Here is a 13,577-nt window from a genome sequence, read left to right on the forward strand (position 1 = left end):
TAACATCTTCATCATATGGACCCATGGAAAAGAAGCCCTTGAGGAATTCGACCATGATTTCAACAATTTCCATCCCACCATCAACCTCAGCCTGGACCAGTCCACACAAGAGATCCACTTCCTGGACACTATGGTGCTAATAAGCGATGGTCACATAAACACCACCCTATACTGGAAACTTACTGACCGCTATTCCTACCTACATGCTTCCAGCTTTCACCCAGACCACACCACACGATCCATCGTCTACAGCCAAGCTCTACGATACAACCGCATTTGCTCCAACCCCTCAGACAGAGACAAACACCTACAAGATCTCTATCAAGCATTCTTACAACTACAATACCCACCTGCTGAAGTGAAGAAACAAATTGACAGAGCCAGAAGAGTTCCCAGAAGTCACCTACTACAGGACAGTCCCAACAAAGAAAATAACAGAACGCCACTAGCTGTCACCTTCAGCCCCCAACTAAAACCTCTCCAACGCATCATCAAGGATCTACAACCTATCCTGAGGGACGACCCAACACTCTCACAAATCTTGGGAGACAGGCCAGTCCTTGCTTACAGACAGCCCCCCAACCTGAAGCAAATACTCACCAGCAACCACATACCACACAACAGAACCACTAACCCAGGAACCTATCCTTGCAACAAAGCCCGTTGCCAACTGTGCCCACATATCTATTCAGGGGACACCATCACAGGGCCTAATCACATCAGCCACACTATCAGAGGCTCGTTCACCTGCACATCCACCAATGTGATATATGCCATCATGTGCCAGCAATGCCCCTCTGCCATGTACATTGGTCAAACTGGACAGTCTCTACGTAAAAGAATAAATGGACACAAATCAGATGTCAAGAATTATAACATTCATAAACCAGTCGGAGAACACTTCAATCTCTCTGGTCACGCGATTACAGACATGAAAGTTGCGATATTACAACAGAAAAACTTCAAATCCAGACTCTAGCGAGAGACTGCTGAATTGGAATTCATTTGCAAATTGGATACAATTAACTTAGGCTTGAATAGAGACTGGGAGTAGCTAAGTCATTATGCAAGGTAACCTATTTCCCCTTGTTTTTTCCTCCCCCCCCCCCCCCGACGTTCTTGTTAAACCCTGGATTTGTGCTGGAAATGGCCCACCTTTATTATCATACACGTTGTAAGGAGAGTGGTCACTTTAGATAAGCTGTTACCAACAGGAGAGTGGGTTTGTGTGTGTGGGTGGTGGGGGGGAGAGAAAACCTGGATTTGTGCTGGAAATGGCCCAACTTGATTATCATACACATTGTAAGGAGAGTGATCACTTTAGATAAGCTATTACCAGCAGGAGAGTGGGGTGGGGGGAGGTATTTTTTCATGCTTTGTGTGTATAAAAAGATCTTCTACACTTTCCACAGTATGCATCCGATGAAGTGAGCTGTAGCTCACGAAAGCTTATGCTCAGATAAATTGGTTAGTCTCTAAGGTGCCACAAGTACTCCTTTTCTTTTAACTAGTTAACAGTAGTTCCCCAAGTGGCCAGTATTGGAACCAATGCTATCTATGATGCTCTGTTCGTTAATCATTTCAAAGAAGAAACAGACAGCAAGTTAGTAAATTTCGCTAATGACATTTCATTGCTTCATTCATGGACAACAGTGACAACCTCCAGAGGGACTTACATACATTATGGGACAAACTGAGATGAGCACCTACAAAACTCATCCTTGTGTAGCTGAGCCAGGTAGAGGCAATGAGACACAGAAAACTGAGTGCAGCCTGCGGATGTGTTAGCTTTTAGTTCTCAGCTTCCCCAGGGCATCACAGATTTGTTCCATGTAAATGGAGTTTATTAGCTCACATTTCAATTGCCTACCTAGGAATTAGCAAACTTAGTCAAGGGCTGAAGTCTGATTCATTCTGAAATACTGGTAACAAAAAAGAGTTAATCTCATGCTCATAAAAACTGTAGAGGAGACGGCTATTCTCTGCTGACTCACAGAACAGATACAAAACAGGAAGCAGCAGTACAAGGGTTTCATCAAACTGCCTTGTTAATGTGCCTTAACCTTTTCCAGAAGGGACCACCTACAGGTAAGACTCTATGGACCAGGTCCAGTGCCTACTGAAGTCAACAGAAAGCCTTCTCTTACCTTAAGTGGGTTTTGCATCAAGCACGGTGTCAATTTAATCCTTGGTATTTTTGCTGAGACTTCATATAAAGGTGCTAATTGAATCACAGCATGATTTTTTTTTGAATGTGGACAACTTTGCACTGAGAATTACCGTTAGATCTCCAGACCCATTTCACATATTATAGGCCACTGAGCAGCTATCACCAACATTTGGTCATTAACAACCTGAGCCAGATTCTAATCTAAGGAGTTCTTGGGCCTAAATTCTCATACTTGAGAACAGACCCCATTTAGGTGTCTAAATAAAAGTTGTCTGATTTTTAGAGAGATGGAGCACCCAAAGCTCCTATTTGCTCCACCAGGTCTAGTTTGCTTACGTAAGGTGAACAGGATTTGGCCATTGGTGTTAATTAACAATGTGCACTTTTGTGAAATCAAGAGCTTTGGTGGTATAATTATCAGTGCTAGAGCTTGCCCTGGAGAAGCCCACTAGTCTCTGATACTAATCTTACATTGTTGCTCAAACAAATCATTTCAGTGTCATCATGTTGCCTGTATATGGTCCCAAAGGTGATTGTCATTTGGATTTTGCTTGTTTGGTCAGAGGGGGAATAGGGCAAACCTTTTCCTCCTTGAGAGCTATTGATTTCATGAGCAATTTGGGCAATAATAAACCCCAATGGAAATATTTCACTGCCTCCCTTCCAAAATCAAGCAGTTGATAATGCACATTTTAGTAATAAATGCTAAGAACAATGCTAGTGTCCTTTAACTGTGTAACTGTCTGAAGGGTTCCAGCCCTGACATTTCCAGACTATGTGACTTGTAAAGATAGGTGTCTGAGAAGTGAATATGCAGTCTGTGTTGATAAGAGGAGCGGGTGAGAAGATCTGGATAATGTAGGGATATAAAGGAAACTGCTGCTGTCATGTAACCATTCCTCTTTCAGCAGCTCTGATTAGTAGAAACATTTGGTAAATTCCCAGTTACTTTGCACAAAGATGTCCTGAACTCCAGAGAACAAAAATAACAGATAATTCCTTGAGAAAAAAAGTCTTAGGGCTTAATTTGACCCTGGCATAATCAGATGCAGTATCACTGACTTCAGAGGAGTTACAGAATGTTATACAGAATACTGTATAACAGGGCTGATTTGGCCCTTATACCATACTATAGCTCTGCTTTGGCTAGAAACCTTTGCTTTCGAAGTAATTAACCATATGTCAACAGCCTACAGCACTGAACTGCAATTAAATAAATGAATAGGAGACAGAGCTATATTTTAACATATATCCCTGTAGAGGACTCCCAACCACAAATATTAGTCTTTTTTCTTTTTAAGATCAGCATTTAATGTTAGTGTTACTGAAGATCTGTGGATCAATACCAATTATTTTATATGTATTTCACGCTCCCCCAACTTCCTACAAGTATACAACCATGGTAATGTATAAGAATGGTGGATGCCTCAGGATGGATCTGTTTTTCCTTGCAAGAAATCTCACTGCTACAAATTTTTGAAGCATTCCACCCTAGCTAAAAGCCCAGTGAGAGAGACAGAGGAAAGTTGCTTACTGTTTCGGGGCTTCTCCTCATCCATGCCTTCATCTTCATTTTCTGGATCAATGTCTTCTGCTTGAGTTATCCAATCCAGGTACCCCTTCAAGTCTTCCTCCAGCTGTTGTTTCTCCCGCAACTTCTGAAAGTCACCCCGAGCCTTTGCCTTCTCTCTTTCTTTGGAAAACTCCCTGGCAAGGAGGAGGGAGGGACAGGATGTGGGTGGGAGAGATTGAAAAACAATGGGATTAGATTGGTTTGCACTGGAAATATGACATCCCCTACCTTGGACCCTCAGTTGCCTCTATTCATTCAAAGTCACATTAATAATTAAATGGAGTGGTCCTTGTCAGACATATAGCTATAACAGCTGTAGTGACTAGTCTCTGTAAATATGCTGGGAAGATGCCAACTCTCAGCATTTGGTTAAGAATGTAACTGAAACTTACATGTGTTTACGTAAAATGTCATTCTTCTTAGGTTATAATGCTTTGCTATATGCATCTTTCCACCAGTCATTTGTGAATATCTGTTATTTTTACACTAGCTTAATCCGATGATCCAAATTAAATGTTCGGCAATAATCTGACATCTGGAGAGAGACGGCAGTGCTGATTTTTAGCCAAGTCTCAACCTGATGTCCAGAACGGAAATGCAATTGCACCTCAATTGGTGCAACTGTGGGTATAATTAAACGCACCCACAGGGTTCACACATTTAATCAAGGAGGAAAAACTGCAACCACAGCACAGGATGCTGTATTTGAAAATATAGGCTGGTGTGTTTTGCCAGAGGTTTCCAGCATTAGAGACTATTACCTGCTTCTCCCTGACCAGAAGGAAGCATTTGCAAATCCAAAGTTTGGGGGACAACCATTAGGAATAATGGCTACAGCCAGAGAATGGAGTTGGGGTGAGCATTTGGCAGCTTGATGACAAAACATTATATGGACTATGTGCTTAAACACAAGACACAGGAACAAGAATTCCATGTTGCTAATCCGAGCATTTTGGTGGTTCATATATGGGCTGTCCCCCACTTCCACTGTGGACAGAGAATCCTATTCTGAAACAGCTTTGTCTGGAGGTCTTAGATAGGCCTCTGGTTAGATACTGGATGACTTCTTTCGCTAGAGGAAATCAGATGAACCTGTGGTATGACTGCATTCAAGAAAGGTGGCTCTTTTTTGGTGTTCTCAACTTCATGACTTCTTTGCAGCTTCTGTCTTAACAATATTTGGGGAACCACTGATTTTCTTTAAACTGAATGGAATCCAATTTTAATTGGATTAAACTTTATCTTCCATAACTCTAAGCCAGTGAGATGCTTTTATTTTAAAAAGTGAGTTTAGTGGTGGTGAAACGTACTGGATTGACAGCCCTCAAGAATTCAGACCTTCATTTATCCGCAGAACAAGTAGTGCATGGGCTCAGACACTGCAAGCTTCCCATGCTACCCTGCCAATGTGGATCAACCTTGATTTACAGGAACTGAGCTAAATTCTGCACTGTTTTGTTCCATGTGTAGTCACTTACTAGAGTGAGTGTAAAATGCAACTATTCTGAGTGGCAGCATTTGACACCCACTTTGCATAGGATGTTAAAGACTACATGAGATACAGGCAGTGGAGAATCAATCCGTCCATCTCTAGGCATAAGATGTGAGTTCATTCTCTCTGACCAGTTAATCTGTAGCCTCTTTGGTGATACTGCCAACAAAGGGTGGGGTTTTCAAATGCACTTAGCTTTGGTCTAACTGCCCCCATTGAAGTCTACGGGAGCTGTATCACTGAAGTTAAAGGGAGCAGTTAGACCAAAGCTAAACACTTTTGAAAGTCCCAAACATGTCAATCAGTGCCAACTGTGGTGTTCTCAGGTAACTCAGATGGAGCTGGGAGAGGAAGTGCTTCCCTTTCACCTAGGGTGTGATCCAAAGTCCACTGAAATCAGTGGAAAGACTCCCGCTCACTTCTGTGGGCTTTGGATCAGGCCCTTTGTGAACATGGGCAGCAAGAGAATAAACACAGGAAAGGGTCTTCATGAATCAGACAAATATGCAGAATTACAGTGTGTGACAGAGTATGCCTGCACAGTCCTCTTCTCTGTCATCTTGCTTGGTTTTTGCCCTGCTTCATGGGATTGTGATAATGAAGACTTGAAAGTGGAAAGTGGAGAGTAGCTGTGCTGGACCCTCAGTTCTGAATATGGCTTCACAGTAAGTCCTAGGATAGAGCTTTGCCATATGTTAGAAGTGAAAAAATCAAGTGTTCTTACCCTGAGAACCACAACTGTGTTGTTTGGAAATGTAAAAAAGATGGATGTTGAAAAGATCAATCAATAATAATAATGCTTTTCACTTCTATAGCATCTCTCCTCTGAGACTCTCAAAGAGCTTTACCAACATTAATGAATTTAATGCTCAGAAAAAACATGAGGTAGGGAAGCATTATTAACCCTATTTTATAAATGGGTGAATTGAGGAAAAGCAAGGTTAAGATCAAACATTTCAAACCTGAGTGCCTAAAGAGAAGCACCTAAATCAGTGGCCTGATTATCAGAGGTGCTGAGCATTTGACACCAATGGAAAAACACTCTTTTAGGTGTCTAAAGATGAATTTAAGTGGCTAGATCTGGGCATACAAGTGTAAAAATGTTGATCTTTGGCATAAAGACTTGGCTCATGTCACACAAAATTACATCCTGTGCAAAGGGCCAGCAAAAAGCCTATGCACTACTTAAATCTCACTTAAAACCTATTAGGAACCACTTAAGTCCCAGTTACATTGTGTGTTAGCAGGACTTCAGTGGTCCCTAACAGGGCTTAAGTAGTACATAGGCCTTGGGCTGGCCCACAAGTGTCAGAATAGAATCCAGTAATCCCAATTCTTAGTCCACTGACCTAAATGAACAATATTGGCACAGACTCTTCCCTTACAGAATGTATGAGGGCTCCCATTTCAGAAAACCTTCTAAAGAACAGGACTTAATCAAATGTGCTTAATTTCTAAGATGTAGTAACATTAAAACCTGAAGCTTGAGGGCTACATGTGTCAGGGAACTGCTGATGAAATTCAGAACAATTCATATTTAGGAAGCCAGTTAGAATCCAGGCTAATCCTGTTCTTAATGACCAACTGTTGTAACTGACTGAAAACTATTTAGTATCCTATGTGAAATGAGCTGGTGATCTCAGTTTAGTTCCCAGGAGGCACATCACCTACACCACCATCATATTTGACACTAATTGTTTTTATTGGAAGTTTCAGCAGGGAGGCCCAGGACCAAAGGAGCCTGTTCATTCAACTACCATCTCAAACCTACAGGTGGTTTCCTTAGAACAACATTGAAATAGGATGGGAGAGTGGCATGGGGGGAGGCTTACAGGAGTAATGACCAGCCTGTCTCTTTTCAGTGGATAGATAACATCAATTGAGGGCTGCAAATCTGGCAGTTTTTACCAGCATTCAATTTACTTCACTTTCCCTTTTTTCCAACAAAAAACTAAGGAGAAATCTTCTCTTGGACAACCTCAACAAATGGAGTGTGTCGGGGAAGTGCCTTTCAGCGTGTATGAGAATGGGCTGAGTCTTTTGTCCTGTATGATTTAGGGGAAAGCTTTTCTTCCCTGCTCTGATAATGGGATGCAGAATTATTGTTCTATACCCCATTTTTTAAGATCTCTGGTACTCAGAGCAGTGATGGAAAGCAAGCAAAACAGTGAACTTACAGCTGTTTAAAGATCTTGGTGATTACTTTAAATCCAGCATATGGATTTGAACCCTATTTACTCCGACAGGTACAGAATATCCTGTCAGCTTGCCATATTTTTTGAGTTAGTATTAGATATTGACTGAACCACAAACATGAATCTGAATACCACCATGGCTTATGGGTATGGAGGAAAGTAGAATCTGAATCTGACTAAGAATCTCACAGCTAACCCATATCTCTAGTGGACTGAAACAAACCCATAGATGTAAACACCCCCAAAGTTGGGGGAACTGAAATCTTGAGTCAAATTTGCTGGTGTAATTATTATGTGAAATTATCCCCCTGAACTGGTATGGTATTGTCTTTAGAAATATATCCATATTCCTTAATCCTCAGTCAAGCCTTTAGCAGGACTATAGAGATGTTCATGTATATGTACAGTATTTACTTTAGTATATAACTAGGTATAGTATATTGCTTGGCTTGTCAACAATGACTATATAGAATGAGATATCTAGGAATGACTGATTATGACTCTGATTTTTAGACAGAGCACAATTCAACCTCCAATTTTGCAATTGCAAAAAAGTAAGTGCAATTAAGGCATCTTAGTAGGCACAATTAATTGCACCCTAATTTAACTGTGAGCACATTATTGGGAAGCAATTTTTTTAAATTTAGGCCTATATGAGCAAGAATGTAACATCTCCCCTTTGAATGATGAAGTATAAGAAATAATTTTCTTCCTAAAAGACATGCTGGGTGTAAAATGAGATAAACAGAATGGGTTACCTGGAATGTACAGATCACCAGGAATATTGTTTGGTAACATTTATGCAGAATGGATCAATTGAAATAGGGAGTGCACGAGCAATATCTGAGTCGAAGGGGTGAAGACATTTCAGGACTCAGTACAATTCAGAACTGCATTTGAAAGTTAGCTGTTTGAACATTGTGTTATTTTTTTCTAAAGATTTTTTGGAAACTTCAACTCCTCATTTCAGTTTGCTAAGAACGAGGAGCCTTTCTCAGGGATGTTAACAGTGAATGGCTCCCAGTGTGGTCCTCCAGGTTGACTGTGAAGAGTACAGCAGAAATGGTGTAGCTATCACAGTACAGTCAACACAGGCAAGTAGATTCAGCTCAATGATGTAACTGCGGATGGACCTCACAGTTGATCCCAGCTGTCCCTAACAATTGCTTATGTGTAGTGTAGCTTCAGTGATTTCTGGCTGCAGTATCTTAGGTGCAGTCAGGGTGGGCACTGCCTACCCTTTCCCCACTAATCAGATAATATATGTTCTTTAATTACTGCTATTGACTTTTTGTCATGTAAAGGTGCAATCAATTTTGCTTGCCCACTTTCCTATGCCACCAGCCTCCACTGCTATTTTACATGGTTACCTGCTGATTTGAGTGACTAAGTGGGGCAATCTGACTCTGATATTGAGGAACTCGTGTTTGAAAACTGAACCCACAGTATCACTCTCCAGGTTTCCACACACAGGCTATTGCCTCACTTTAATTTTTGGAGCCTCTTTTCCTCTCCATTTACTCACTTGAAGCTCCTGTCCTGGCAGCAGTTGTCATGCCTGCATACGTTTCCCTCAGTGGGGGTGATGCAGAAAGTAATGAATCCTCCTCTAAACCCATAATCTCTCTGTAGGACAGCAGAGAAGGTTTTTCTTGTCTGGGCCTACTACTGCCTTCCTGTTCTGGTTGTCTCTGAGACCATGGACCACATTTCTGTGATGCACCTAACTCCCACTCCTGCTAAGAGAGTGTCACCCTTGATTTGTCAGGGCCCCCTCACCTCAAGAACACTATCAAAATTAGATGTGAGAGTTTAGAGTGGTCAGTACAGCTGACAGGTACAGACATTGAGCAAACTTCTCACCAGGCTCAGCAGAGTAAGTACTGGGGCCAACATTTTTTTAAAAATGTCTGCCTAAAGTTAGGCTTCTATGACTGTATTTACATACCTAAATAAAATAGCCTGATTTTAACAATCAGCGGTGCTTAAATATGGAATTGGGAACCTAATCCTAGGCATTCATTTTTTGAAAGTCTTCTCAAGAATGTTTGTTGACTTGGATCTTCTAGTTATCTTGTTCACCAAAGCCAGCACAGTGTTTAACTCCTGGGTACATTAACAGCTGGTTTTATGTGAGGCGACTGCTTACTTGGCCTCAGCAATGATGCTTTGTAGCACAGGTTAAAATGAAGAATTAAGAAACAACTGCATCTCTTGGGGACGTTTTAACCCTCCCTACCAGATACCCTCCCCCATCTGACTTTCACGATTACCCTTATAAAACATCACAAGGAAATGACCACTCCCTGCATCATGCCTAACCTTGTAATGTGTACAGCAAAGATGTGCCCATTAAAGAAAAACATGTTAGTCCGTTCAAGGGGAAAATAATCCCCCCAATCAGCCTACGTTTCAAGAATATTAAACAAGAGCATCTCTCAGTTGAGAAGGAATAGTTTGGAAAGACTCCCATTTTACAAATGTTTAGGGATTTGCCGTATATGCTGCTAGTTATCTTTCACTTCCACTGATTTTTCCAGGATTTTACCAACAATCCCTTCTTGGTGTGGTAAGTGATGTGCTTGTCCTTATTCAGGCAAATTCAGGACTTGTAGTTTCATGGCACCTGCTAAAGGTTATTTTAGGGAGAAGAGTATTTTAAAGGCAACGTGTTGGCTTTTTTCATAAAGGGATTTACTCAAAGATTTCCCCCATTTCATGTGGGCCATCTGATGCCATGTTTTGGTATTTACACAACAAAGCTAGGGGCTTCTACTAAACGTTTCTGAGACTGACCCACCACTGCCCCATAATATCCATAACCAAAGAGAAGGAACAGAGATATAAATGAAAAATATAAACAATAATAAAACATTTTCCTGGTTCTGCTTACCCGCTAAGTACACCGAGAACCAAGTTAAGTACAAAAAATGACCCTATGATGATTAGTGTAACAAAATAGATCCAGGGCCAGTCCCTTCCTATGGCATCATTGACCTGGAAGAGTGGAATGATAATTAGTGAGACAGGCTCAGTTTCTGAGCACTGCAAGGCTCCAGCCAAAGGGATCCCAAGTCACCAGCACCAGGGCTTTCAAAGTTTTGCATTACTGCAGTATATGATTGAGACCAAGTTGTCTTCTCTCCAGTCTAGTTGGAGCTGGGTATTTTGGTTGGACTGAGGCTGAATTTCCTCATTAGAGAGTAACATTTTGTTGTCACAGTTACTTTGGCTGATAAACTTTGAAGTTATTTATTTCAAAACCAATGTAAAAACTTCCTTGGATTTAGACTTTTATTTTGGATGGAGGTGAGTCAGGAATGAAGGAAGGGATCCTGGTGACTGGAAAGAACCCTGATTATGGAGTCTTGCCCTGCAGCATTGGAAAAAGGACATCAAAAACTGGCAGCTTACCCGCTCAACACACCAAGAACCAGATTTAGAACGAAAAAGGATCCAAAGATGACCAGACTGACAAAATACACCCATGGTAACTCATAGCCCATAGCGTCCTGCATCTGGAAAGACGAAGGAAAGTTAGAAGACAGAGAGAGAAAGCAGAACTGATTAGGCGAAGGAACAGATGGAGAGGTTTGTAAACAGAGCCTCTGGTTATTCACACATAAATGTACCAAATGTTTCTTCTTTATGATGTCATCACTTCTCTTTCTTCCCCTTTGATTCCTCTGTTCTCTACCTGTTTCCACATAGGTATGACCTTCTGTGGTCACCTTTATAGAATCAGCTTTTGCCAACACATACCACACATTGTGATCTCAGATAAGAAGTAATTTCTCATTCTAAGTAGAGTGAGAACTGTTGTACCTCAGATAGTAGTAAGTGGTAACTGTTGGCAAATGCTGACTTTTTAATGGCAACTTCCTGCTTATTCTCACACTGTTTACCATAGTCATGGCAGTCTTTGTGTCCTTTAGGCCTTGTCTATACTACAGTGGCACAGCTGTAGCACTGAGGCTCAGATGCTTCACACATCAATGGAAAGGGTTTTCCATCAATGTACCTAATCCATCTCTCCGAGAGGCGGTAGCTAGGTTGATGGAAGAATTCTTCCATTGACCTACCTGCATCTACATTGGGGGTTAGGTTGACACAACTGCAGTGCTCAGAGTGTGAAATTTTTACAGACCTAGCTACATCATTCTGGGCTATCTAATTTTTTAGTGTAGACCAGGCCTGAGAAGAAAGCCCTGCCAATGCCCACCATTTTCTGATGCTATAAAGCGCTTTCTAAACTTCCTTCTGTCTATAGAGGCCATCCATGCAACCCAGTGATTCCTGCATATGTCAGTCGGAGACCCTGCAACTGAATGGCATGAGTGCATTTCCAGCTTTGACATGAATGCAGGTGACTTCAAATAGAGCAGTCTGTTTAAGTATAATGTCATCTGAGCACAGAACCTGCACTATATGAAGAGCAGCCTGCATATCAATTCAGGTACATACAAATACTATGTTCAAGGGCTCACCCTTATCTTAAAAGTTTTGTTAGAAATTCATATTTTGGGATGTTCAAGTGAAGACATCTCATAGTTTGATGCATTAATCTAGCCTTCCCATTTCATAAACACTTATCTCCAAGGCAGAGATGGCACCATCAAAGAAATAGACTGTAGGCAAAATTTTCAAAAGTACCAAAGTGTTTTATCTGGGAGTCTAGGTTCCATATTCAAATGTGCCTACGTCATTTGGGAGCCTAAGTCCCACTGACCATGCTTTTGAAAATGTTATGCTGTATTGTATAGAAACTGCTCCTCCTATGACAACTTAAGCATTTGTTTCCTTCAGATCATAAAATTCTTCAGCTCATGGGCATTCACACATTACCAACTTAGAAAAGACAACTAAGCCACATAACTACTCAGGAAAAGAATTCAAATCTTCAATAGGCCGAGGTAGGAAAGTAACACTTGCTGAGTCAGTTCTTTATAGAAAAAAAGTACCTCATCCATATCCCTCTCATTGTACAGTCTTTAAAGTCCCAAATTCATAACTTTCCAACTGTAATCTGATGACTTTCTTTGGCAATAGTCCACAGTCAATAGGGCAATCTATATCTCTATGCAGGGATCCCTAAACTGCAGCATAACAGGAAAGAACTCATTAAAAATGAACTCAAAATCTGTCTCAGTGAAACTACCTCTTCCCAAGAGGATTTATAGGTTTTGTGCCTGGAAAAGAGCTCTTGAACTCTTCTCCTCCCTTCACAAGTGCAGGGCTTCCTCTTCCTACCTTCTCTAAGTTTTCCCTTGAATACATGTGTAGAATTGTTCCCTGTTATTACATTAGTTTATAAATAATAGAAATAATGTCTTCTATTTACCTAGTATCTTTCATCCCAAAGGGTTGGAAGGATTATGCAATAAAACAAACGATATAGGCTTCCCTTCTCCCCACACTGAAATGCAGTCACTTTTGCAGTGAAACACAGCAACTATTTCAAGAGCACAGCAGCACTACCCCGGAGTTCAGGACAGGAAGAATAAGATATCCATTTGAAACCACAGAGGGAAATTTGGGCTGAATGTTATTGCCCAACCTGGAATTAGGCCAGAACATCCGAGTTAACACCCCTACTTATATGAAGAATGGCATGGGATTTTTAATTACGATAAATCACTTGGAAAAATGCCATAAAATTTACCAGCATAGGCACAAAAATGACTTGACAGCACTTAATCATGGTCGATGATAATGAAAAAAACTAACAGTACGTTACTTACCCATCAAAATGTTTTCACTCAGCCTAGAACACTGGTTGAGGAGAATTTTGCAAAGCTGATTTAAATGTATGCTAACTGCTATGGGCCAGATTCACTGGTGCATTCTTGGCCTTTGTACTATTTTGGCATGGAGATGTCCGCTCCAACCCCATCCTAGTGTAGGGAATGGAATGGCATGGCCAGAGCATGTTGTACTCCTAACATTCCTAACCAGTGTATGTCCCTTTGGTACTGTTGACCATGGGAGTCAGCACAGAATGACCTTGAGAATCAGGGAGCTGCACATTGGCACTGTAGAACATCTGCGATTCTGATACTAAGTGATCAGGACCTCAATTTTTCATCTCCTTTACAATGAACAGTCTTATGTAGAATGAAAAAGCTGAGTGAAAGCAGCATTAATTTT

At 41.1% G+C, this 13,577-nt stretch overlaps 1 protein-coding gene across 1 annotated transcript in view; it reads right to left on the reverse strand.

Annotated features, from left to right (window-relative positions):
* The window catches only part of CACNA1C (calcium voltage-gated channel subunit alpha1 C), a 714,429-nt gene that overhangs the window by 193,201 nt on the left and 507,651 nt on the right, over positions 1-13,577 (reverse strand). Inside the window, exons 8-9 of the mRNA XM_074938754.1 lie at positions 10,845-10,948; positions 3,705-3,877 (exon numbers count right to left, since the gene is read on the reverse strand). Of these exons, the coding sequence (XP_074794855.1) occupies positions 3,705-3,877; positions 10,845-10,948 (277 nt within the window). The remainder of the gene's footprint in view (positions 1-3,704; positions 3,878-10,844; positions 10,949-13,577) is intronic.

Source organism: Natator depressus, chromosome 1, assembly GCF_965152275.1.
Source record: "Natator depressus isolate rNatDep1 chromosome 1, rNatDep2.hap1, whole genome shotgun sequence".
NCBI classification, from domain to species: Eukaryota; Metazoa; Chordata; order Testudines; family Cheloniidae; genus Natator; species Natator depressus.